The sequence below is a fragment of the Onychomys torridus genome, chromosome 5 (assembly GCF_903995425.1).
Source record: "Onychomys torridus chromosome 5, mOncTor1.1, whole genome shotgun sequence".
NCBI lineage: Eukaryota > Metazoa > Chordata > Mammalia > Rodentia > Cricetidae > Onychomys > Onychomys torridus.
The window spans coordinates 56,416,563-56,438,746 of NC_050447.1; the positions used below are offsets into that span (position 1 = coordinate 56,416,563).

At 42.3% G+C, this 22,184-nt stretch overlaps 1 protein-coding gene across 9 annotated transcripts in view; it reads left to right on the plus strand.

The window, feature by feature from the left end:
- Positions 1-22,184, plus strand: part of Ryr2 (ryanodine receptor 2) — a 596,457-nt gene that overhangs the window by 552,495 nt on the left and 21,778 nt on the right. For all 9 annotated transcript variants that reach the window (XM_036187934.1, XM_036187935.1, XM_036187936.1 and 6 more), the window contains 9 exons: positions 1,789-1,870; positions 2,906-4,206; positions 6,170-6,234; positions 9,584-9,731; positions 13,528-13,614; positions 14,401-14,622; positions 15,940-16,070; positions 17,391-17,433; positions 20,598-20,731. In XM_036187934.1, the coding sequence (XP_036043827.1) occupies positions 1,789-1,870; positions 2,906-4,206; positions 6,170-6,234; positions 9,584-9,731; positions 13,528-13,614; positions 14,401-14,622; positions 15,940-16,070; positions 17,391-17,433; positions 20,598-20,731 (2,213 nt within the window). The remainder of the gene's footprint in view (positions 1-1,788; positions 1,871-2,905; positions 4,207-6,169; positions 6,235-9,583; positions 9,732-13,527; positions 13,615-14,400; positions 14,623-15,939; positions 16,071-17,390; positions 17,434-20,597; positions 20,732-22,184) is intronic.

The window sequence follows — 22,184 nt, forward strand, 5'->3', positions numbered from 1 at the left end:
TCAATTTTTATTTCTTTATTTTATTTTTAATAAATCACTTTATTATAATGAGTTCACAAATAAAATATCACATGGTTAAGGTAGATGGCTTCTTAAAGATTTATTTTTAAGTGTGTGTGTGTGTGTGTGTGTGTGTGTGTGTGTGTGTGTGACATGTAATTGAAGACATACACAAAGGACAGAAGAAAGCATTGGCTCCTATAGAGCTAGAGTTTTAGATGGTAGTAAGATACCTGATATGGGTGCTGGGAACTAAACTCAGGTCCTGTGCAAGAGCAGTAAATGGCCTTAACCATTGAGTCATTTCTTTATCCTGTATGTCAGATATTTTAATTAAAACAAAACAAAACAAAACAAAACAAAACAAAACAAAACAAAACAAAACAACTTTATGCCTCTAATGGAGAGGGCACCAGCTTTTGGACCAAAGGAATGATTCTGTCTGAGTCGAACTTGGGTGAACCAATGAGTTGGGTGAACCTATCGGATGATGGGTGACTCAGAAATAACTGCATCATCAGAGAGCCCGCTGGATGACTTACTTAGGGACAGCTAGACCACTGAAGGCTCCCACATGTGATGTGGAAAATCCATAAAATCAGCACAACTAAAGTGTTCCCACAAACCTAAGGCAGACCCATTACTGCAGAGCACCCACCAACACTGAAACCCAGAGCACTTCATGCAAGGAGAGTGCAGAGAGAGAACAGGGATATGAAGGAATGGGGGAGATGAAGCAGCCATTACCATTTCACAGCCTTCTGACTCATTCTCTGCTCTTGGTTCATTGGGAACTTTTCTTCCCACTCATGGATATTGAAAAGGGATTTGAAACCTGTGAAAAATTTGTTTAAGGCGAGGAAGTTCTTACAAGTTCACACACAAGCAAAGATGAAATTTGCCTACCAGTAGGAATGTTAACTCTTTGAAAGTCGAAGAAGAGATAATGGTTGTACAGATAAACAAGGAACATGCTTGGATATTAATTCACAAAGTCTATTGGGAGCATCAGCTTTCTGCTTCCTTACTACCATGCCATTTCATTTCAAACTGAATTTGCATGGCTAGAAAAAAATTAACATCATCCCTGGGTAAATGGGCCTCTAGTTCAAGGCATCTTGGTATAGAAAGACCTGGCATACCTGTTGGAAATGGGTGTCTGCCACATGATAGAAAAAGGAATGCAAGAGTTAGTCAGAAGAGAGGTGATCGAGGGTGAAGGCACTAGCTGCCAAGCCTGGAGACCGAGTTTGATCCCCAGAACCCACGTACTTGGAAGGAGAGAGCCACTCCCTGTAAATTGTCCTATGGCCACCATATGCTTACAGTGGTACCTGAGCATGCACACATGCATGTGTGCACACATACACATGTATGCTACACACTCTCTCAAAATACGTAAATGTGTGTAAAAAAATAATAAGAAAAAAGTCAGAGAGAATAGAAAATCTAGTCTTTTCAAGTAAAAACTGTGTCCAATATGCAGAAATAGCTGAATCTTGCCTAGAATTAGAATGTCTCTCAGGACTTGGGTTCCTCCACATACCTGTTGGGCACATGTCCTTACAGGCACTTCAGTAAACACACATCAAAAGTGAGCAGTAAAGGTTCTTTACTTCATCAGCATGTCTGTTTTTAGTAAGCCATGTGTTTATATTGGACATCCAGTAGTTCTGTGATGCCTCAAAGGACGTAGTGTTGGCAACTAGGAAGTTTCCTGTGAGGACAGATGTGATCTGGCCATGTGTTCTTCTCCTTATCTCGAATGTAATATATTAATATTTCCAGGATTCCAGCCAAATCGAGCTCTTGAAAGAACTAATGGATCTCCAGAAGGACATGGTGGTCATGCTGCTGTCCATGCTAGAAGGTAGGGCTTTAGTGTGTCCTTTCAAGTTCCCTTTTATTCTTGTTGGACAAATTTGTGCTTGTGTTTGACATCACCATGGAGCAAGGCATAATGCTGTGAAGCAATGCCCAGCCACTCAGATGCACTGCTGGGTGTCTTAGTTTCTCTTCTTGTGGCTATGATGAAATTTCATAATAAAAACAACTTGATAGAGAAATGGTTGTTTCTGTGGCACATTCTCTCCTAGTGAGGAAATTAAGGTGGAAGGAGATTGAAGCAGCTGGTTATGCTGTATTCAAAATCAAAATCGGAGAGCAGAGAGCAGTGAATGCCTGCTAGTGCTCAGGTCCTTTCTCCAGTTTATACAGTCCAGGATCCCCTGCCCAAAGGATGGTCCTGCCCACAAGTAAGATGAGTTTTCCAACACCAATCAACGCAATTAAGAGAATTCCTCAGGGGTATTCCCAGAAGCCCACCTCAGGCTCTTTACCATTTATGTCTACTCCACAAACAGATGTTACAGCCCCCTTGCTGGGCATAGCATTCTGTTTGTTTGGGGGTTCATAGGACTCCCTGCTTTAGGAATATAGCCTTCTGTGGGTTGACAATTTACAAAATAACCTTGTTTCCTGAGGCTTGTCAGTAATCTACCCTTTTCTAGCTCCAAACACTGGACCATGGGGAGATACAGGATGATGGTTTCTATTGTAAATCAGAAAATGAGGGGAGAGGGAGAGAGAGAAGGAGGGAGGGAGAAGAGGAGGAAGAGGGAGAGGGAAGTAAGTGCCCTTTTCTGATTCACCATCTCCTGGGCCCAGAAATATTATTTAATGTGTGGAAACTAATTACTTTGAAAATACAGCTTTTCCAGTATTTCTATAATCACTTTTTGAGATATTAGTTTAGAAATAATTACCCATCTGCTCTCAAGGCCTCATACATTAGGAGAAAATTTAAATCAATGAATTTGGTTCATGTTTAAGTCCAGGTTTGTATGATTATTTTGTCTGTAGGTACAAGATTTGTAATAAATAACTACACATGCTTTTCCACCAGGTAACGTTGTGAACGGAACAATAGGCAAACAGATGGTGGACATGCTTGTGGAGTCCTCATCCAACAATGTGGAGATGATCCTCAAGTTCTTTGATATGTTTTTGAAACTGAAGGACTTGACGTCCTCTGACACATTTAAGGAGTATGACCCTGATGGCAAAGGGGTCATTTCCAAGAGAGACTTCCACAAAGCTATGGAGAGCCATAAGCACTACACCCAGTCAGAGACCGAGTTTCTGCTGTCCTGTGCAGAGACAGATGAAAATGAGACTCTGGACTATGAAGAGTTTGTCAAAAGGTTTCATGAGCCTGCAAAGGACATTGGCTTCAATGTTGCTGTCCTGTTGACCAACCTCTCGGAGCACATGCCCAATGACACGAGACTGCAGACCTTCTTGGAGTTAGCAGAGAGTGTCCTCAACTACTTCCAACCATTCCTGGGTCGCATTGAGATCATGGGCAGTGCCAAGCGTATTGAGAGGGTCTATTTTGAGATCAGCGAGTCCAGCCGAACTCAGTGGGAGAAGCCACAGGTCAAGGAGTCCAAAAGGCAGTTCATATTCGATGTGGTCAATGAGGGCGGGGAGAAAGAGAAGATGGAGCTGTTTGTGAACTTCTGTGAGGACACCATCTTTGAGATGCAGCTGGCAGCTCAGATCTCAGAGTCTGATCTAAATGAGAGGTCAGCAAATAAAGAAGAGAGTGAGAAGGAGAGGCCTGAAGAGCAGGGCCCACGGATGGGCTTTTTCTCCCTCCTCACCATCCAGTCCGCCCTGTTGGCTCTCAGGTACAATGTCCTAACCCTCGTTAGGATGCTCAGCCTGAAGAGCCTAAAGAAGCAGATGAAGAGAATGAAAAAGATGACAGTGAAGGACATGGTCACAGCCTTCTTCTCATCCTATTGGAGTGTGTTCGTGACCCTCCTACACTTCGTGGCCAGTGTCTGCAGGGGCTTTTTTCGCATTGTTTCCAGCCTGCTGCTTGGGGGCAGCCTGGTGGAAGGTGCTAAGAAAATCAAAGTGGCAGAGCTTCTAGCCAACATGCCAGACCCCACTCAGGATGAGGTGCGAGGAGATGAAGAAGAGGGAGAGAGGAAGTCTTTAGAGTCAGCACTGCCCTCTGAAGACCTGACGGACTTAAAGGAACTGGCAGAGGAAAATGACCTTCTTTCAGACATATTTGGCTTAGATCTGAAGAGGGAAGGAGGGCAGTACAAACTAATTCCTCACAATCCAAACGCCGGCCTCAGTGACCTTATGACCAACCCCATCCCTGTCCCTGAGGTACAAGAAAAGTTACAGGTACTTCACTTGAAGTTATCATTATTAATGCAGTAAAGCACTCCACCCATCCCCCTACCCCCGCTTGGCGCATGCATGTGCTCTGGTTTGCTCTTGCTCATATGCACATGCTCTCTCTTACTTGCTCTGTCTGTCTGTGTTTCCTTCCCTCTCCCTCCCTCCTACTACCTTCTCCTTCCTCCCCTCCTTGAGCATGCATGCTCTCTGGCTTTTTCTCACTCTTTTGCACACATCCTCTCTTGCCTTTGCTCTCTCACACATACTCTCTCTTGCTCTCAACTTTAATTTCTGGGAAAAATGACCTTTGGAAAGCAAAACTAGAACTGTAAAGAATCTGTGTGATTTGTTATGAGAAACTGTTAATTTCTACACTTTGTGGGCAATGAGATCCTGCTGTGATGGTCAGCTGGACCATCTTTGCGTACTCAAATCTTTGTGCCTATTTTCCAAGTGTCTGAAAACACCGAGTGAATGAGAAATTCAAAGCTAAAAGGTATGCCAGTGGGTGGAGTTCTATGTGCTGATATCATTCTAAGGCCAGTACTTAGATGATGATACTAAGTGGTAAGACTTAAATTGGCCTTGAAAGTGAAAGAAGATTTGAGCAGAGCAGGTGGATAAGATAAAGAAGGTTGTTTCTAAAATGAGAAAAGCCAGTGGAAAGGAGCCTAGAGAGTTTTTAATCCACTGCTTTTGGAGTGTGCATAAAAAGTGGGGGTTGGGAGGGGACATGGAACTTCTATCTCAGTGTAAGCAAAACAAAATCTCCTGTGTGGGTTATGAATTGGCAGGTGGCTGCACAGCTCCCCAAGGGCACTCAGGTGACATATAATCCTGCTTAGAAAACTGAGAAAATCTCTGTCACCATAGTGCTTGCTTTTGTCCAGGTTTTTTATTTTTTATTTTTTGTCCAGTTGATATAAGCTAGTCATTTGTGTAGAGGAACTCTCAATTGAGAAATATCTTCCCTAAGATTGGCTTGTAGGCAAGAACGTTGGGCATTTTCTTGATTAATGATTGACATGGAAGGGTCCAGGCCACTGTGGGCAGTACCACATCTCGGTTGATAGTCTTGGGGTGTAAGAAAGCAGGCTGAGGAAACCATGAAGAAGAAGACAGGTAGCTGCATTCCACCACGGCTTCTGCTTCACTTCCTTCCTTCCTTCCCTTAGTGATGGACTGTAAACCCCTTCCTCCCCAAGATGCTTTCGATTATAATATTGTATCACAACAGAAATCTAAGTATGACACTCTGTAAGCATGAGGCCTAGAGTTCAATCCAAGGAACCTATATTTTTAAAAAAAAAGGCCAGTGTAGTAGTGTAGGCTCATAATCTCAGCTCAGGAGAGGCAAAGACAGGCTGGTCCCTGGAGCTCACTAACTAACCAGGCTAGCCTCATTGAAGAATCTCAATTACAAAACAAAACAAAACAAAACAAAACAAAACAAGGTGTACAGCCTATGATGAGTGGTGGCTTAGGTTGTCTTCTGATCTCTATATGCATGGCCACACATGCACACACCCACCTGTAGACACAAGTGTAGGTGGAATTTTCCTTACCCACCAGTTCACAAATAACCCACAAGGAGACTTAATATTGTTAAAAATGTGTGGCTGATAGCTCAGGTTTATTACTAACTAGCTCTTCAACTTAAGTTAACCCATCTCTATTAATCTACATTCTGCCACATGGCATTACCTCCCTTTCATCTTACACCTCCTGTTTCCTCTCTGTGTCTTGCTGGCAACTTCTCTGACTCTGTCCTCCTTCCCAGCATTCTCTCTGCCCCCTCTAAATCCTGCCTAGCCATTGGCCAACCATCTTTTTATTAACAATGAGAGAAATACATATTTACAGTGTACAAAGATTGTCCCACAACACACAGGTGCACCTCCACCCATACACATACACTTACAATAATAATAATCCTGTTTTTCTGTTCCCTATTGACATGTTCAAGGAGCAGAAGGCAAAAGAAGAGAAAGAAGAAAAAGAAGAAACCAAGTCTGAACCTGAGAAGGCTGAGTATGTACTGCCACATGCTTTCTTCCATGTCCCCGAACCTCTTGGCTTGGTCCCTGCTCATTGGGAGCTGGGATAGAGACTCTTGCCCTGTCAAGGCATCACATGATCTAGTCTCACATCTATGTGGAAACCAGGACCTTACTTCATGCAGGGCCATCTGGATTCTCCCCACCCAGACTTTTCCTCCTCTTTCCATGGGCTGTCCCTGCGTGTGCTTCTCCCTTATTGGAAGAGACCACAGTGTCTCTCTAAGACTGATGGATAAAGCTTATGTGTGAATGTTTGTCCTTTTAAGAATGGGAAGAAACCAATGTGGCAAATTCAGCAGCTTAGTGTGTTCTAGAGTGGTATCCCTCTAAGTATTGTCTGAAGCCACATGCTTAGAAATCTCCTAGACATTGTTAAAAATTGAGGATTCCATGCTAGAGAGGTAGCTTAGATAGTAAAGTGTTTGCTGCATAATCATGAAGACCTGAGTTCAATCCCCAGAGCCCACATGAAATCCCTCGTGTGAGGTGCAGATTTGTGATTCACTGGGGAGCCAAGTTACCCTAATTAGAGAGCTCCAGGCCAGGAAGAGACTTTGTCCAAAAAATACTGGGTATATGACAGCCGAGGTTACCTTGTGGCCTATGAGAAAACACACATGCACCCACCTACTCAGAAACACACAATATAGATTCCTGGGTCATACCCCACCTTCTTACACATACACAGACAGACTGACTGATACACACACACACACACACACACACACACACACACACACACACACACCCCTCCCCTGTTCTGGAATGGGACTAGGGGTCTTCATCTTCATGAGCATACCTGGTGTTGTAGAGCCCTATTATAGATGCAGAGGTAGGTAATGAAGAGTATAGCATACAGTATGGGAAATACCAAACTCCTCATCCATAATGGCTTTATATCAATAATGTAGAAAACCCTTATCTTGCCCCAATCTTATAAGCCCATCTTGAAAAAGCTAAGAAAAGTTAAAGTCTTAAGTTCCTGTCTCACTACCGTTCTCACAGAGCAGCCATTTTCCCACATTTTCCTATTTCATTAGCCTGTTTTCATTGTCTTGGATCTTGGATCTGCTGTAAATGTGACTAGATAAATGACATTTAGAATAGGAAAGGTGGCACTTGTGACGGGGTACAGTAGGCAAGCAGGTCTTACCTGATGTGAAGTATAGGGTTGGCTAGACAGTGTGAGCATGATATAGCATCTATGCCCTTACAAGAAGGATTCTTACTTTACATTTAAAGCATATTTTATAAAGACTTCTAATTCTGGGACCAGAGAGATGGTTCAGCAGGTAAATGTGCTTGTTGCCAAGTCTGGTGACCTAAGTTTGATCCCCAGGACCCACATGATGGAAGAAGGTAACTAACATCCTCAACTTGGCCTCTAAACCGCACACATTTGCAAGTACACAGACAACTTAAATAAATAACTCTAATTCTTAAAAAGTATTAAACTTAGTCCTAATTCCATTGTTATCTAGAATTAATACAACAATGTAATTATATCAATATTAAAATTAATATATTTTCCTCAATAGAATCAGGTAAGTGTGATTATCTGTATCGGTGTCCTTTTTATGTGAGAAAAACCAAATACACAGGACTTTGATTTTAGGTGTCAATGGCTAAAGACTATTAAAAATTGAATTATTCATCAGTAAGATGGCTCAGCTGGTAAAGGCTCTTGCTGCCAAGCCTGAGGACGTGAGTTTGATCCCCAGAATCTGCATGGTAGGAGGTTAGAACTAAGTCCTACACATTGTCCTCTGATCTTCTTTAGTGCTATGCCCTCCCACCCCCATAAAAGAATCACCTCTCAGCCTTTGGGCTGAGATCAAGTATAATTAAATATAAAAAGAATTATGATTTTTATAATCAAAATTTAAAAGCTGGGTATGGTAGTGCAGTACTGATATCATTGCTACTTGGGAGGCTAGGACAGGAAGACTGCAAATTCAAGACTGGCTTGGGTTCTACAGAGGAAGTTCAAGGCCAGCCTAGGCAACTTAGTGAGACCCTGGCTCAAATTAAATAGTGAAAAGGAGGTCTGGGGATGTAACTTCATGGTAGATTGCTTGCCTGGAATACACAATGCCTTGGCTTTGGGCCACAAAACTGTATTTTAAAAGTAAGATGTGTTGAAGGGGGTGGGGCATGAAATGTCTTTGTTGTACCATTTTGCAACCAAATATCTTATTATACAAGTAAAGAGAATCTGCTAAGATATGGTGGATACAAATAGTTTTCCAGCCTGAAAAATGTCCCTTTGATTTAAATTCCACAGAATCATTCAACTGTGGGGAGGGCAGGAAATCCTTTTCCTCAGTCTAAAATTCATAATGCTATGATTCACTGGAGCAGAATTTAGTTTGGGAGCTACAGGGATAGCTCACTTCATAAAGATCTTGCTACATGAGTACATGAGTGTAGTGATATTTTCTTCATGCACCCCAATAAAGCTTATCTGAGGATCAGAGGAAAAAGCCAGCCACTATAGTAAACATAGAGGTCAGGCAATGGTAGCACATGTCTTTAATCCTATCACTTGGGAGGCAGAGATCCATCTGGATCGCTGTGAGTTCAAGACCACACTGGGAACAGAGCCAGGCGTGGTGGCACACACCTTTAATCCCAGCACTTGAGATCTCATGTTTTTCTTGGGAAGGACACACGCCTCTAACCCCAGGAAGTGATGGCAGGAAGCAGAAAGATGTATAAGGTATAAGGACCAGGAACTAGAGGCTTTTTAGAAGCAGTTCAACTGAGACCCTCAGGGGAGAGGACTTAGAGGCTGAGTCTCTTTCAGTCTGAGCATTCATGGAAACAGGATCAGCTGAGGAGTTGGTGAGGTGAGGTTGGCTGTGGCTTGTTCTATTTCTCTGGTATCTCAGCTTTCACCCCAATATCTGGCTCTGGGTTTTTTTTTTTTTATTAATAAGGCCAGTTAGCAATTCATCTTATACATGAGCCTGAGTTTGATCCAAAAAGCCCACATAAAAGGCTGCGTAATGCCCTGCTCTTGTAATCCAAGCACTAGGGAGGTAGAGACAATCAAATCCCTGTGCCTTGCTGGCTAGCCTGAGTCTGTCACACAAAATGAGGTGGATAATGCCCAAGGAAGAAGAATGCCCAAGGTTGTTTTCTGGCTTCTACATTTATACACACACACATGCACATGCTTATACATGAACATATACATATATAATACAGAACTTATTTTCTAAGAGGATATTGTGATTTATTTGTTTACTTTGTATTTTGCAGAGCACTTGCTTGGCTCTTCACCTTCTAGATAGCTTATGTTTTCTTTGTTTTCACAGAGGGGAAGATGGAGAAAAAGAAGAAAAAGCCAAAGATGATAAAGGCAAACAGAAGTTGAGGCAGCTTCACACACATCGATACGGGGAACCCGAGGTGCCAGAGTCAGCGTTCTGGAAGAAAATCATAGCCTATCAGCAGAAGCTGCTGGTGAGACTTTGGAGATGACTTTTAGGACTGAGTGATTGTCCCTGGCTATGTGTAGCAGTTGGTCCCCAAAAATCCTTCTAACCACCCACATCTGAGAATAAAATTCCTTGTATAAGAATGGTGGAGTGTTTATATGTAAACAGGACATGTCCTTCTGTGTATTTTGACCTATCTAGATTATTTATGATCTCTAATGCAATGTGACTGTTATGTAAATGTTTGTTATAGTGTATTTAGGGAATAATGGCAAGAAAAAAGTCTATATCCATATAGGATAGAAATTATTATCCAAGAATTCTTTTTTCCTTGCAATTGGTTTGATTTATGAAGGGAGGGTCTTCAGAACCAGGAGCTAAGCAGATATTTTATCTACTTATTTTCGTGTATTTGAATTTTTAAAATGTTATTTTATCTTTATATGTACATGTAAGTGTCTGCAGGCATCGATGTGTACCCTGTGTAACAGTGCCTTAGGGGCCAGAACAGGGCATCTGATACCCTAGAACTGGAGTTACAGACAGCTGTATGATACCATGTAGGGGCTGGGAACCAAACCCAGGTCCTCTGCAAGAGCAGTCAGTGCTCTTATATTGCTAAGTCATCTCTACAGCCCAGTGTATTTGTTTTTTAGGGTAAATGTCTTTTTCAAAGTCATGTTTCTTCTACACAATTCACACTGCCAGACACCCCATGACCTCTACACACCTTCACATGGTCTGACATCCCCAAAGCCACTACATATGTTCACATTGTCTTGACATCCTCTGATTGAATAACAGACATCATGGTAGGTCTTCCCACAAATACTTTAGAAACCATTAGGTATATATATATATATATAAATTATATTTGTGTTTTAATTTTACATATCAGCCATGGGTTCCCCTGTCCTCCCCCCCTCCCGCCCCCGCCTTCCCCCCAGCCCCTCCCCTCCATTCCCATCTCCTCCAGGGCCAAGACTCCCCTAGGGATTCAGCTCAACCTGGTAGATTCAGTACAGGCAGGTCCAGTCCCCTCCTTCCAGGCTGAGCAAAGTGTCCCCACATATGCCCCAGGCTCCAAACAGCCAGCTCATGCACTAAGGACAGGTCCGGGTCCCACTGCCTGGGTGCCTCCCAAACAGTTCAAGCTATTCAATTGTCTCACTTATCCAGAGGGCCTGATCCAGTTGGGGGCTCCACAGCTTTTGGTTCATAATTCATGTGTTTCCATTAGTTTGGCTATTTGTCCCTGTGCTTTTCCAGTCTTGGTCTCAACAATTCATATTCTTAAATCCCTCCTCTTTCTCAACAATTGGACTCCTGGAGCTCCACCTGGGGCCTGGCCAAGGATCTCTGCATCCACTTCCATCAGTTATTGGATGAGAGCTCCAGCATGACAGTTAGGGTGTTTGGCCATCTGATCTCCAGACTAGGTCAGATCAGGCTCTCTCTCCACCATTGCCAGTACATATACTTACCTGGCAGGGGAGATGCCATTAGGTATATTTTCAAGGCCTTTTTACACAGCCTTTTGGGTTCAGCCCCCAAACCAAATAAGTATCATCCCACCTTTTACTAAAAAGAAATATGTATAGACATATAAGGAAAATATAAATATATTTTTATAAACGTAAACTTAATGAGTCAGCTTTTTGGTGATGACAATTCAAAATTATTGTTTACAGACAAGTAAAAGAAAGTGAAGAAATGGAGAGAAGGAAGATAGTTCTTTATAGGGTTTTATAGAAGTATTCCCCAAGTCTTGTATTTTTTCTGTAATGTTTGTGACAGAGTCCACTGACCATAAAGGTTCTTGAGCTACCTCTGTGTAATTGTTAATTTGATATGCATCAGTGGTTGCCATGGCGGCAGCAGGCTGGGTAAGTGCTGCAGTGCCCTCTAACAGCCTGTGAGTCCTGAAAGCCTGCCTCTCTGCAGTTGGATAAGGACAGAAACTAGGTTGTCTGTCCATCTCTGCTCAGGGTTCCTATGATCCTTGTCTCTATGTAACTTTTCCACCTTTCTGCTTCTCTTGGTGGCATTGGCATATGCTTACCAGTTTGCACACATAAGACCAGTCATGGCTATGGTGCCTTCCACAGATCCCTGTCCTCTGTGTCTTTATGACTGTCTCCATCCAACAGTCACAGTCAGATAACTCAGTCTCTGTGACCTGTTGTTTTCCTATCCAGGAGAGACAGTATAACTGGCCCAGCCCCAGTGTGTTATTCAGTCTTAGTGTGACTAGGTGTGACAGTGAAGCCAGATCCATTGTAGGGTAAAGACTCCAACAGGGAGAGGTATGTTCATGGAGAAGTTAATGAGAGGCATTGCTGCTATGGTTAGGCTTTATCTATCTAAAGCTCATTTCATGTTATAACAATAGTTGATTTTAGTGTGGCCTCTTCCCTTGTATCCACTTGTGTGAGGTTGTTTTGGTTTCTCCAGAATCAATATACCATACCAAACACTCACCTAGCTGCTCATCTTTGAGTCCTTTCTCTTTTACCTCTAACACAATACAGCAAAAACAACAACAATAACAACAAGCCAAAACTCAGCCCCAGCTCTTCCTTCAAAGCACCTCAATGGCCAACCCAGTTCTTTGTCCACAGTTGCCATGGAGACCAGCCCACTGCCAACATCATCTCTTCTTGCATTCATTCTTACTAACTAGTCCCTGTTGCTTCTACTGTCTCCACAGAGGAATTTCTAAGTCATCATCTAGGTGCATCCTGTCCTCTTTAGTTCTCCACCAGCATCTCAACCACCTAGAATAAAATATCAGTTTTAACAATGACGACATATGAGGTATCATATATAATTACTGATAGCATATTAAAATGAGTAACTGGATTTCCTCATATTTTCTCATAGCAAATGTAGGAAGCTGGTTCTGTTGTTATGCTCACATTACAGAAGAGACAAGGTGTGTTCCTGGAAGAATTAGGTCATTCATCCAAATCCAGGAAATATTGGGACAGATGTCCCTGCAGTATAGTCCTAGTGGTTCAGAGGTCATTGAATCAGTTTACTGTAACAGACAACTGAAATATTCAACAGAAGCATTTAGAACTCAGCCCCTGTTCACCCACCAGAGCCAACTTCTTCCCTCTCTTTGCTTCTCTCTAGGGCTCAAGCACATTCACACACACACACACACACACACACACACACACACACACACTTATCCTTTTAAAAATATTTTAAATATTTTTTGTTTGCTTGTGTGTACATATGTATACCATTTGCATGTTGTACCTGTGCAGGCCAGAAGAGGGCATCAGATTTTTCCCATAATTGGAGTTACAGATAGTTGTGAATTTTCTATGTGGGTGCGGGAAACTGAACCCAGATCCTCTGCAAGAGCAGCAAATGCTCTTAACCCTCTCTCCAGCCCCACAGCATTACTCTTAATTCAGGGCCCAGTCCTCACTATCCATGTCTCAAATACACCTTCCTCCTATGGCTCAGTCAGCTCCTTTGCCATCCCTGGGCCAGTGCTCAAGCTCACCTCCTAAGATAGCCTTTCCAAGCCACCTATCCAAACTTCTACCCATTCCCTAAGCCCTCCCCTTTGTATCAATATGTCACTTGGAGTTCTTGAATGATACTTTGTATCTGAGGGTGTGGTTATTATTAGCTGTCTCCTCCTTGGTGGTAGAAACTTTGTCCTTTGCTGTATGTCTCTAATACCAAGGACACAACAGGCTCCCAATCTGTAATTTAGAGTAAATGAATGGATCTTGTTTTAAATGTTTGCAAATTTCTGATCTCTTACTGGTTGGCCTGTTCTTAACCCTTTCCCCCATCAGAACTATTTTGCTCGCAACTTTTACAACATGAGAATGCTGGCCCTGTTTGTTGCCTTCGCTATCAATTTCATCCTGCTCTTCTACAAGGTATGTATGGGTGTCCCTGGGGTTAAAGACTATTCTAAAAGTCCGAAGTGACTGATACCAATGGACAGATTCCCCTGTGAGCTGCAAGGGAGCACATTTACACCAGTTCTAAATGGCACCTTAACGAAAAGGAGACCAAAGCCCAGTCCTACCACAGATGCTCAGGAAGGCAGGGTGTATGTGCTTCTGGAATAATAGGAGGGACCTCAACGGACTGCAACTGAAGAGGGCTGGGTGTTCTAGAGGGTTCACCACCAATGTTCCTAGGATGATTCAGCTGAATTTCTTACTTGTTATGATGCCTGGATATAACACAACCTCCCTCATATGACATTATTTGGATAACTGAGAAGAAAAATATCTAATGTTTTCCTGAAGACTGGAATCCTTGTAACTTTGGTTGGATTAGCATGAACTTAAAAATATCAGCATTTATTTTTTGTGTGTGCATACAAGAATGTCATGGTGTGCATGTGGAGGTCAAAGAAAACCTTGTGAGAGTCTGTTCTCTCCTTCCATCCTGTAATTCCTGGAGATTGGACTCAGGTCATCAAACTTGGCAGCAAGCGCTTTTCCCTACTGAGCCATCTCTCAGTGTCCCCCAGCATGAATTTTAGAATCATACCTGTTACTTGCTGTTGGAAGAGATGTCTCTTTATCCTTTCCTATTAGTCTTTCCATGATGCCATCATGCACTGACTTCGCATTCAGCTGCATTTCCATTTCCTTTTTGTGTGGTGATGTGACACACAGTGAACTGACTGTATTTTAAATGGTTTGAATCAGGTCTCCACTTCTTCTGTGGTTGAAGGAAAGGAGCTGCCTGCCAGAAGCTCCAGCGACACTGCCAAAGTGACCACCAGCCTGGACAGCAGCCCACACAGAATCATTGCAGTGCACTATGTCCTTGAAGAGAGTAGTGGCTACATGGAACCCACCCTGCGCATCTTAGCCATCTTGCACACTGTCATCTCTTTCTTTTGCATCATTGGATACTACTGCTTGAAAGTAAGTCCCCAAGTACCTGTGTATTTAAAATGTTTGTTTGTAGATTGGATTCCTGGGGAGGCAAGTGCTGAGATGGAATTTGTGGTGTTTATTTGAGATGCTCTAAGGCTCTGCACCTCTGAGGCCGGAGGAAGAAGCAGGTTGAGGTAGAGGGAAATGATTGTCTAAGGATAGAAGAGCAAACTGTGGTCATAGGCTTCTATCTCTGAAGCTAGAACTGGAGGGGTCTGACCTTTCTAAGTTTCCATTGATCAGTCATTGATTGCAAGTATGTTTTTGCTTACTGACAGTTATTTATATAGTCAACATTTTTCATGCACAACTTGACCATACAGAAGTGAACTCCATTGCCCACAGTCTCTCACAGTTAAATAGCTGTGAGGCCTGACTGTTCTGTTGTTGTTGGGTATGTATCTCTCACCATCCATGACAGAAGACTCACAGTTGCTACTATTTCATCCAGAAAATAAGTTGTGTGTATCCCCCATGTCCCTGCTAGGGGTAACAGTAAGCGTTGAGAATAGAAATCAATAGGGCAATATAGTCTCTCTGAATGCTTGGGGAGGTCTGCCTGTGCAAGTATGTTTATTTTTGCCTTTATTTCACTGCCCTTTGCCTCTGGCTATGAAGCCTCATAAGGTATTTGGAAAGCTAGGGCTTGGAATAAAAGACTAGAGTGTGAGATGTTCCTGTAGGAATTGCTTTCTACCTCTTGTCCTGCTTTTCCCATGGGGGTAAGCACTCCTGTATACTTCCACAGTGCCCGCACCTCCCATCTGTGCTTGCACAGACTCTGCCTGTGTGAAAGGGGAATCTTCAGCAGATGACAAAGGCATTGTTATACTCGCCAAGATTTTTGCCAATGTTGAAACTTGAATCTGCCTCTATATAATATAAGCATGTTGTGCACAGAGTTATTAAAGACATTGAAAAACATACTTTCAGGGACATTAGTAAAATCACCAAGATTTTTTTTTCACATCTGTTCATTTGATGCATTAAAGTAATATGTATTGGAGTATATATCGAATATTTTGCAATCACCTGTCTTTCTTTATTATTTAGGATGCTATCCTTAGTCCAATTATGTATTAACCCTTGTGTCTTTAAAACATATGCCCATGTATGCTGTTTCCCCCAAACCTTCTAGATATTTCTTTCTGCCTGATTGTAGTTGATTCATTTTCACTCATTTTTTTTCCTTCCTGCAAGTAAGTGGAGAAATAGTTCTTCCTAAAAACTGGTTTGTGAAGATAGTGACCGTGAGAGACACCAGTCCAGCTAAACAAAGGTCAACATGTTTATTCCCATCTGCAGGTCCCGTTGGTTATTTTTAAGCGAGAGAAGGAAGTGGCACGGAAATTGGAGTTTGATGGGCTTTACATTACAGAGCAGCCGTCGGAAGACGATATTAAAGGCCAGTGGGACAGACTGGTGATCAACACACAGTGAGTGGGGCATTCTGGGAGGCATTTCTGGGTGGAGGAATTTCAAGATGTTAAAATAACTTCTCTGCTAGAGTTTCTGAAGATTGGTTAAACATTTAGTCCAAGTGAGTAATAGTTACATATTCAGCCAAGAAAATCAAAAGACTAAAAGCCATCCAAAGCTAATGGTTGCTGCAATTTCTGCCCTCTGCTCTGAGTCTCTTAATTGAAAAGCGCTTTGAGGCCATTTGCACAGTGCGGATGGGAAAGCACAGCCATTAGCCAGGGCTCAGGGAGGTGTGCAGCACCAGGTTCACAGCCCACAATGCAGAGGAGTCTCATCCAAAATGCAGAGGAAGCAGACATTATTCATTAAGGAAAGGGCTGTAGCAATGAAGGCAAAAATACTGAATTCACACTGCTAATGTGTCTGAACATCCAGAAGACACCACCAGCCAGGCTCACATGAACCTAGCAAATTTTACAATGTGATGGCACTTGTAAGAGGAGGAAAAAACACACTTAAAAAAAAACCAAACAAACCATGATCCAGTAATCATTTAGCCTGTGGGGTCAAGATAAAAACAGACAAACCAACCAACCAGCTACTATATCTCATATAAGTCCATATAATTAATGATGGTATATTTTTGAGGATTTATGCATCATAAGAGTCAGATATTATATTATGGTTGAGTCTGTTTATTCTTTTTAGTTTTTTTGTGTGGTGAGTAGGATCGACTCCAAGGCCTTGGCCTTTCTAGCCAGCACTCTACTGCTGAGCCATGTCCCCAGTCCTGGAATTGCTGATTCTTAAAAGTTATTTCTAGTAGGTTCTGAGTTTTCCACTGGGGAATAAGACTCTGACTTTATAGCAAAACAGTGACAGGCTTCTAATCTCCTAGTTTGTTCTTTGTTGGAGTGGCAGGACTTGAACTCAGGGCCTTAAGCATGCTAGGTTAGTCCTTTATCTCTCAGCCACCACCGAAGCCACAGTTTCTAGACATTCCGACTTTTAAAATAACTGACAAGAAACACTCTTACAACAAATGATAAATATAATATGCAACTTGTGAATAAATATGATTATATTAAGATATCCACATTATTTTAATGTGATTTATTTATTGATATGTTTATATGCTATTATTTAAAAGATATTTAATACACTTGTGATATAGAAAAATTGTGAACAGAGAGGTTATGTGACTCGTACTTCTAAGTAGATGGCAGGATTGCTTCATGAATATTAATTTCAGTATTTTGTTTATTTCAAATTATATGTTATTAATCATTTAAAAAGTACTACTCCTCTTACTTCTCTGCTTTTGTGTCTTTTAGGTCATTTCCTAATAATTATTGGGATAAATTTGTTAAAAGAAAGGTAATGTTTCTGCGGGGGAATAAGTTCCCATTGTTTTTCTTAAAGTGTATGTGAATGTGTATGTGAATTCAGTGAATGTGATGTGATTTGGATGGAGAGTGGGATGTTAGGTGTGTTCCGTTTGCCTGCTGTTGTTATTTCATAGTGGCAAGAGAATCAAATAGGCATCTTCAGAAGAGCATCTAAGACATTCATACTCTGTTGTGCCTAAATAAACAGACCTCGCTTCATTTACCCATCATGACTTAGGGAACAGTAAAGTGTGCACAGTGATAAGAACCAGTAGGAACTTGCTTTGGTATTGTTTGGTTTGCCCAAGTCAGCTGTAGGCTGTTCTTCTTTATATAACTTTAAAGACTTTAATGAAGAAATCTGGCTCTAATTGTGAGGGCGGGTGGGAGAGAGGACATTAGCATTGCTTCAGCTATGCCCTGGCTGCTGCTAAGCTCTGCTGTTGAGAACCTCTGCTTAGAGGCTTGGGTTATCCCTGCCCTCCCTGCCACACAGGATCTGTACGTGGCTCTTTATGGTTTAGTTGAAACATTGTGTGTAACAGTGTTTGTGTGCTGAGGGCTGGTATTTGGGAAATACTCTTTTTTATTTTCTTGCTTTTTTTTTTTTTCTAATGGGGTTTTGAGGCAAAGTTTCAAACTGTAGCTCATGCTAGCCTGGAACACACCAAGTAGCCCATGTTGGTTTCAGACTGGCTGCAATCTTCTTCCCTCAGCTTCCCAGGCACAAGCCACTGCTCCCAGCTCCTTGTTGTTCTTTGAGCTGCTCAGTTCACACATTGTTTCCTGGTGAATGCCAGCTTGTTGTGTACTGGCACAGAGGCACCTGTCGTGTGAAGAGATCTTTTGTGTCTTTATCAATTCAGTGCTGTTCCAAAGGTGATTGTCAAGGAGACACTGAAAGTTTTTCTTACCACCTTATGCAGAGATGGAGCGTACTCTAAGAACTTAAATGTAATTCAGCTGTATCATGAAGCACTGTGTGTGTGTGTGTGTGTGTGTGTGTGTGTGTGCGCGCGCGCGAATGCATGTGTATGTCCATACTTCCTGGTGGAAAGAATCTGCATTTGCTGATTGTTATATGTACCTTTGTGCATTTTTTGTTACCTTGTGAACTGGCACTTTGAGTTTATTACACTAATGCATATATGCATATTTAAATTAGGGCAAACTTTTAAAAGACTATTTTAAAATACTTTTAAATGGACATTTTAAATATTTTATGTCTATGAAGTTTTTAGTGGAATAAAGAGGATGTTTCTAAAATATTAAGCCAAAAGTATCTCTAGAGAAAACTATATATCTATGCTATAGAAATAGTAAGATCAGGACTAGGGAGATGACACAGTTGGCAGGTGTCTGCTGTGTGATGTGAGGACCTGAGTCTGCATCTCTAGCCCCCACACAAGCTGGCACAGGGCATGCTTGTGATCCAAGCACCAGGGAGACATAGAGCACAGGATCTAGAGGACTCCATTGCCAGCTGGCCTCCCTGAAATGGCGAGTTCCAGGTTCAGTGAGAGATCTTGTTTCAAATAATGAGCTGGAGAGGGATTAAGGAAGCCACCTGACTCTGATCTCTGTCCTCTACACACACTCACAGATGTGCAATTATCCCCATAGGCGTGCAAACACACAGAGAGACACAGACACACACAGAGAGACACAGACACACCCAGACAGACACAGACACAGACACAGACACAGACACAGACACACACACACTCGCACACACACACACTCGCACACACACACACACACGCAAATAAGAAAGTAGGGAAGGAGAGAAAAGGAGAGAAACCAACTTATTCTGGCTTCTCCACTGCAGTACCGGCTGTGTCCTCTAGGGAGAAGAGTGAGACGGTCCCCTGTAGAAATTCCATCCAGGCCAGCACAGGGCATCTTCAGCACTGAGAAAATCCACGCAGCAGATTGGTTTAGTTAGCCTGGAAAATCTGTGCTGTGCTCATTTTAACTACCACTTTTCTTCAGTGCTTTCTTTTACTTAACCTGTTTTGTGCATTTGGAGAGAACTGTTTTGTTTCTTTAAAACCACTTTGGTCTGCCTTCCCTCTGTCTGCTCGTTGCTTCCTTCCTTTCTCCCCGTGTCGTGTTGTCTTCTCTCTTCGTGTCCCACTTGGTCTCCTGGGCGCCTCCTCCTTTGCTTGCTTTCTCCTTTCCCCTCTTCCTGCTATCAATGGTCTGTTCTGCTTTTCTTTCCTTGATTTCCCGATTCCTTCCATTTTGGCTATTCTGTACAACCATTACACAATGGGTACTTGAACTTAAAGGTGAGAGCAGCACATCACAGAGTTGGACCTGCTGGGATTTATGCTGAGCTGCCAGCCATGTCCAAGCACTAAGCTTTGTTCATTCTTCCCTTATGTATGTGTGTGTGTGTGTGTGTGTGTGTGTGTGTGTGTGTGTGTGTATACACGCTTATGTGTGTTTGGGTACACAGGTGTATGGGGGAGAATATGTGCACAGGTGTGTGGACGGGTGTCACACACCTGGGTCAGCCTTGGCTATTGTTCCTTAGGAACTGTCCATCTTATTTTGAGACATGGTCTCTCCTTGGGTCCTGAGACTCACCGGTTAGACTACACTGGCTGCTCAGTGAGCCTTATGGTCCCACCTGTCTTGCCTTCCCAGTGATGTGATTACAGGCACATGCTACCACACTTGGCCTTTTACATGGCACTTCACTGACTTCCATCTCCTCAGTTTTGTAGTCTGTACAATGGGTGCCAATATTAATACACAACTGGCACATCATGATGGTCACATGAGACAGAGTACAAAGCTTACTTACATATTGAGACAGTCACAAGTCATCTGACAAAATTCCTGGTAGAAGACTGAAGGTCACTTTCCTTCTGCCCACCATCTCACTCTTTTACTGCAGAGCAGACTTTCCTGTGCCTCCTTTACTGGGAGAAATCTCACTCCTCAGAGATGAGTTATTCAGAGTCGTGTAGATTTATTTAGAACTTCAACAGCATGACCCCAGAAGATGGACTGTAAACTAGATGGCTAAGTTTTCTTTAAGATCTAGCAAATATATGGTAAGGAAAAAATTGATACTCTGATATACATGTGTAAGTGGTGTACTTAATTGTTAAGGCGAATAACATTCTTCTCCCTTGACTACAGGTAATGGATAAATATGGAGAGTTTTATGGACGAGACAGAATCAGTGAGTTATTGGGCATGGATAAGGCTGCACTTGATTTCAGCGATGCAAGAGAGAAGAAGAAGCCCAAGAAAGACAGCTCCTTGTCCGCTGTGTGAGTGACACTTCTGCCCCACAGATAGGGTGGGGACAGGGGTGCATTTCTGACCTAGCTAGCTCACTGATTTCCCTTCCTTCACTTAGGAAAGCTGCAAGTGCTAAAGAAGTTGACTTTTATACTTCTGGGTTTCCTCGCAGTGATGAAACATCATGACCAAAAATCAGGTTGGGGAGGAGAGGGTTTATCTGACTTATACTTCCATAGCCCTGTTCATCATTGAAGGAAATCAGGACAGGAACCCAAACAGGACAGGAACCCAAATATGGCAGGAACCTGGAGGCTGGAGCTGATGCAGAGGCCCTGAAGGGGTACTGAATGCTTACTGGTTTGTTTGTGGCTTGCTCAGCCTACTTGTTTGCCTTCTCTCTCTCTCTCTCTCTCTCTCTCTCTCTCTCTCTCTCTCTCTTCCATTCTTTCACTTTTTCTTTATGTGTGTGTGTGGGGTAGGGGGTGAGGTTTTTCGAGACAGGCTTTCTCTGTGTATCCTTGCCTGTCCTGGAATTCACTGTATAGATTAGGCTGACCTCAAACTCAGAAATCCTCCTGCCTCTGCCTCCTGATTGCTGGGATTAAAGCCACAAGCTACCATCACCCAACTTTCTTATAGAGCCCAGGACTACCAATCCAGGGATAATACCACCCACATAACTGGGTCTTTCCCATCAATCATTAAATAAGAAAATGTTCTACAGCCATATATGAGACATTTCCTCAACTGAAGTTCCCTCCTTTCAGATAGGTTTAGCTTCTGTCATGTTGACATAAAACTAGCTAGGACATGAGTGTTTGGAGCTTTAGAATAAAGGGATACTTTACTATTAACTTACTACTACTACTACTATATTATTATTATTATTATTATTATTATTATTATTATTATTATTACAGAGTCTTGCCATGTATTCCAGGCTGACCTGAAACTTATTATATAATATCTTAGGAAGGCCTGAAACTGATAGCTCCCTCAGCCTCCAACTCACCACCTCCCTGCCCTTACCTCTGGAGTTGTGATTTGAGGTATGAGCAACCAGATGTGGCTCCTATCAATGTTTGAAGATTCCTTCCTTGTTATTTACATACAGTGAAGGAAGAGTAACAAGAAAATCCACCATTCTTGATTGAAGTCATCTTTTCTAACCTCAGATCCTCCTTAAAGTCAAACACACACAAAGCACAACACAGAACTATGTTTTAGGGGGAATCTTTTTTGAAGGGAAGTTAAATTACATGCTTTGGAAACAGAAGATGTGTAGTTTCTTTATTAAGATGTACATAAAGTTCCTACATTTGTGTTATAGTTCTTAAATGGCAAAGCATTAGTGTGCCAAAGAACTATGTTGCCCTATTATTTGAAAACTTACTTCAAAATGAAGTTCTGTTTAAATGGCACTAGTGTAAAAATCACACTGTTACCTTGAAAGATGCAAAGGAGTTGGGTCAAGTTCCC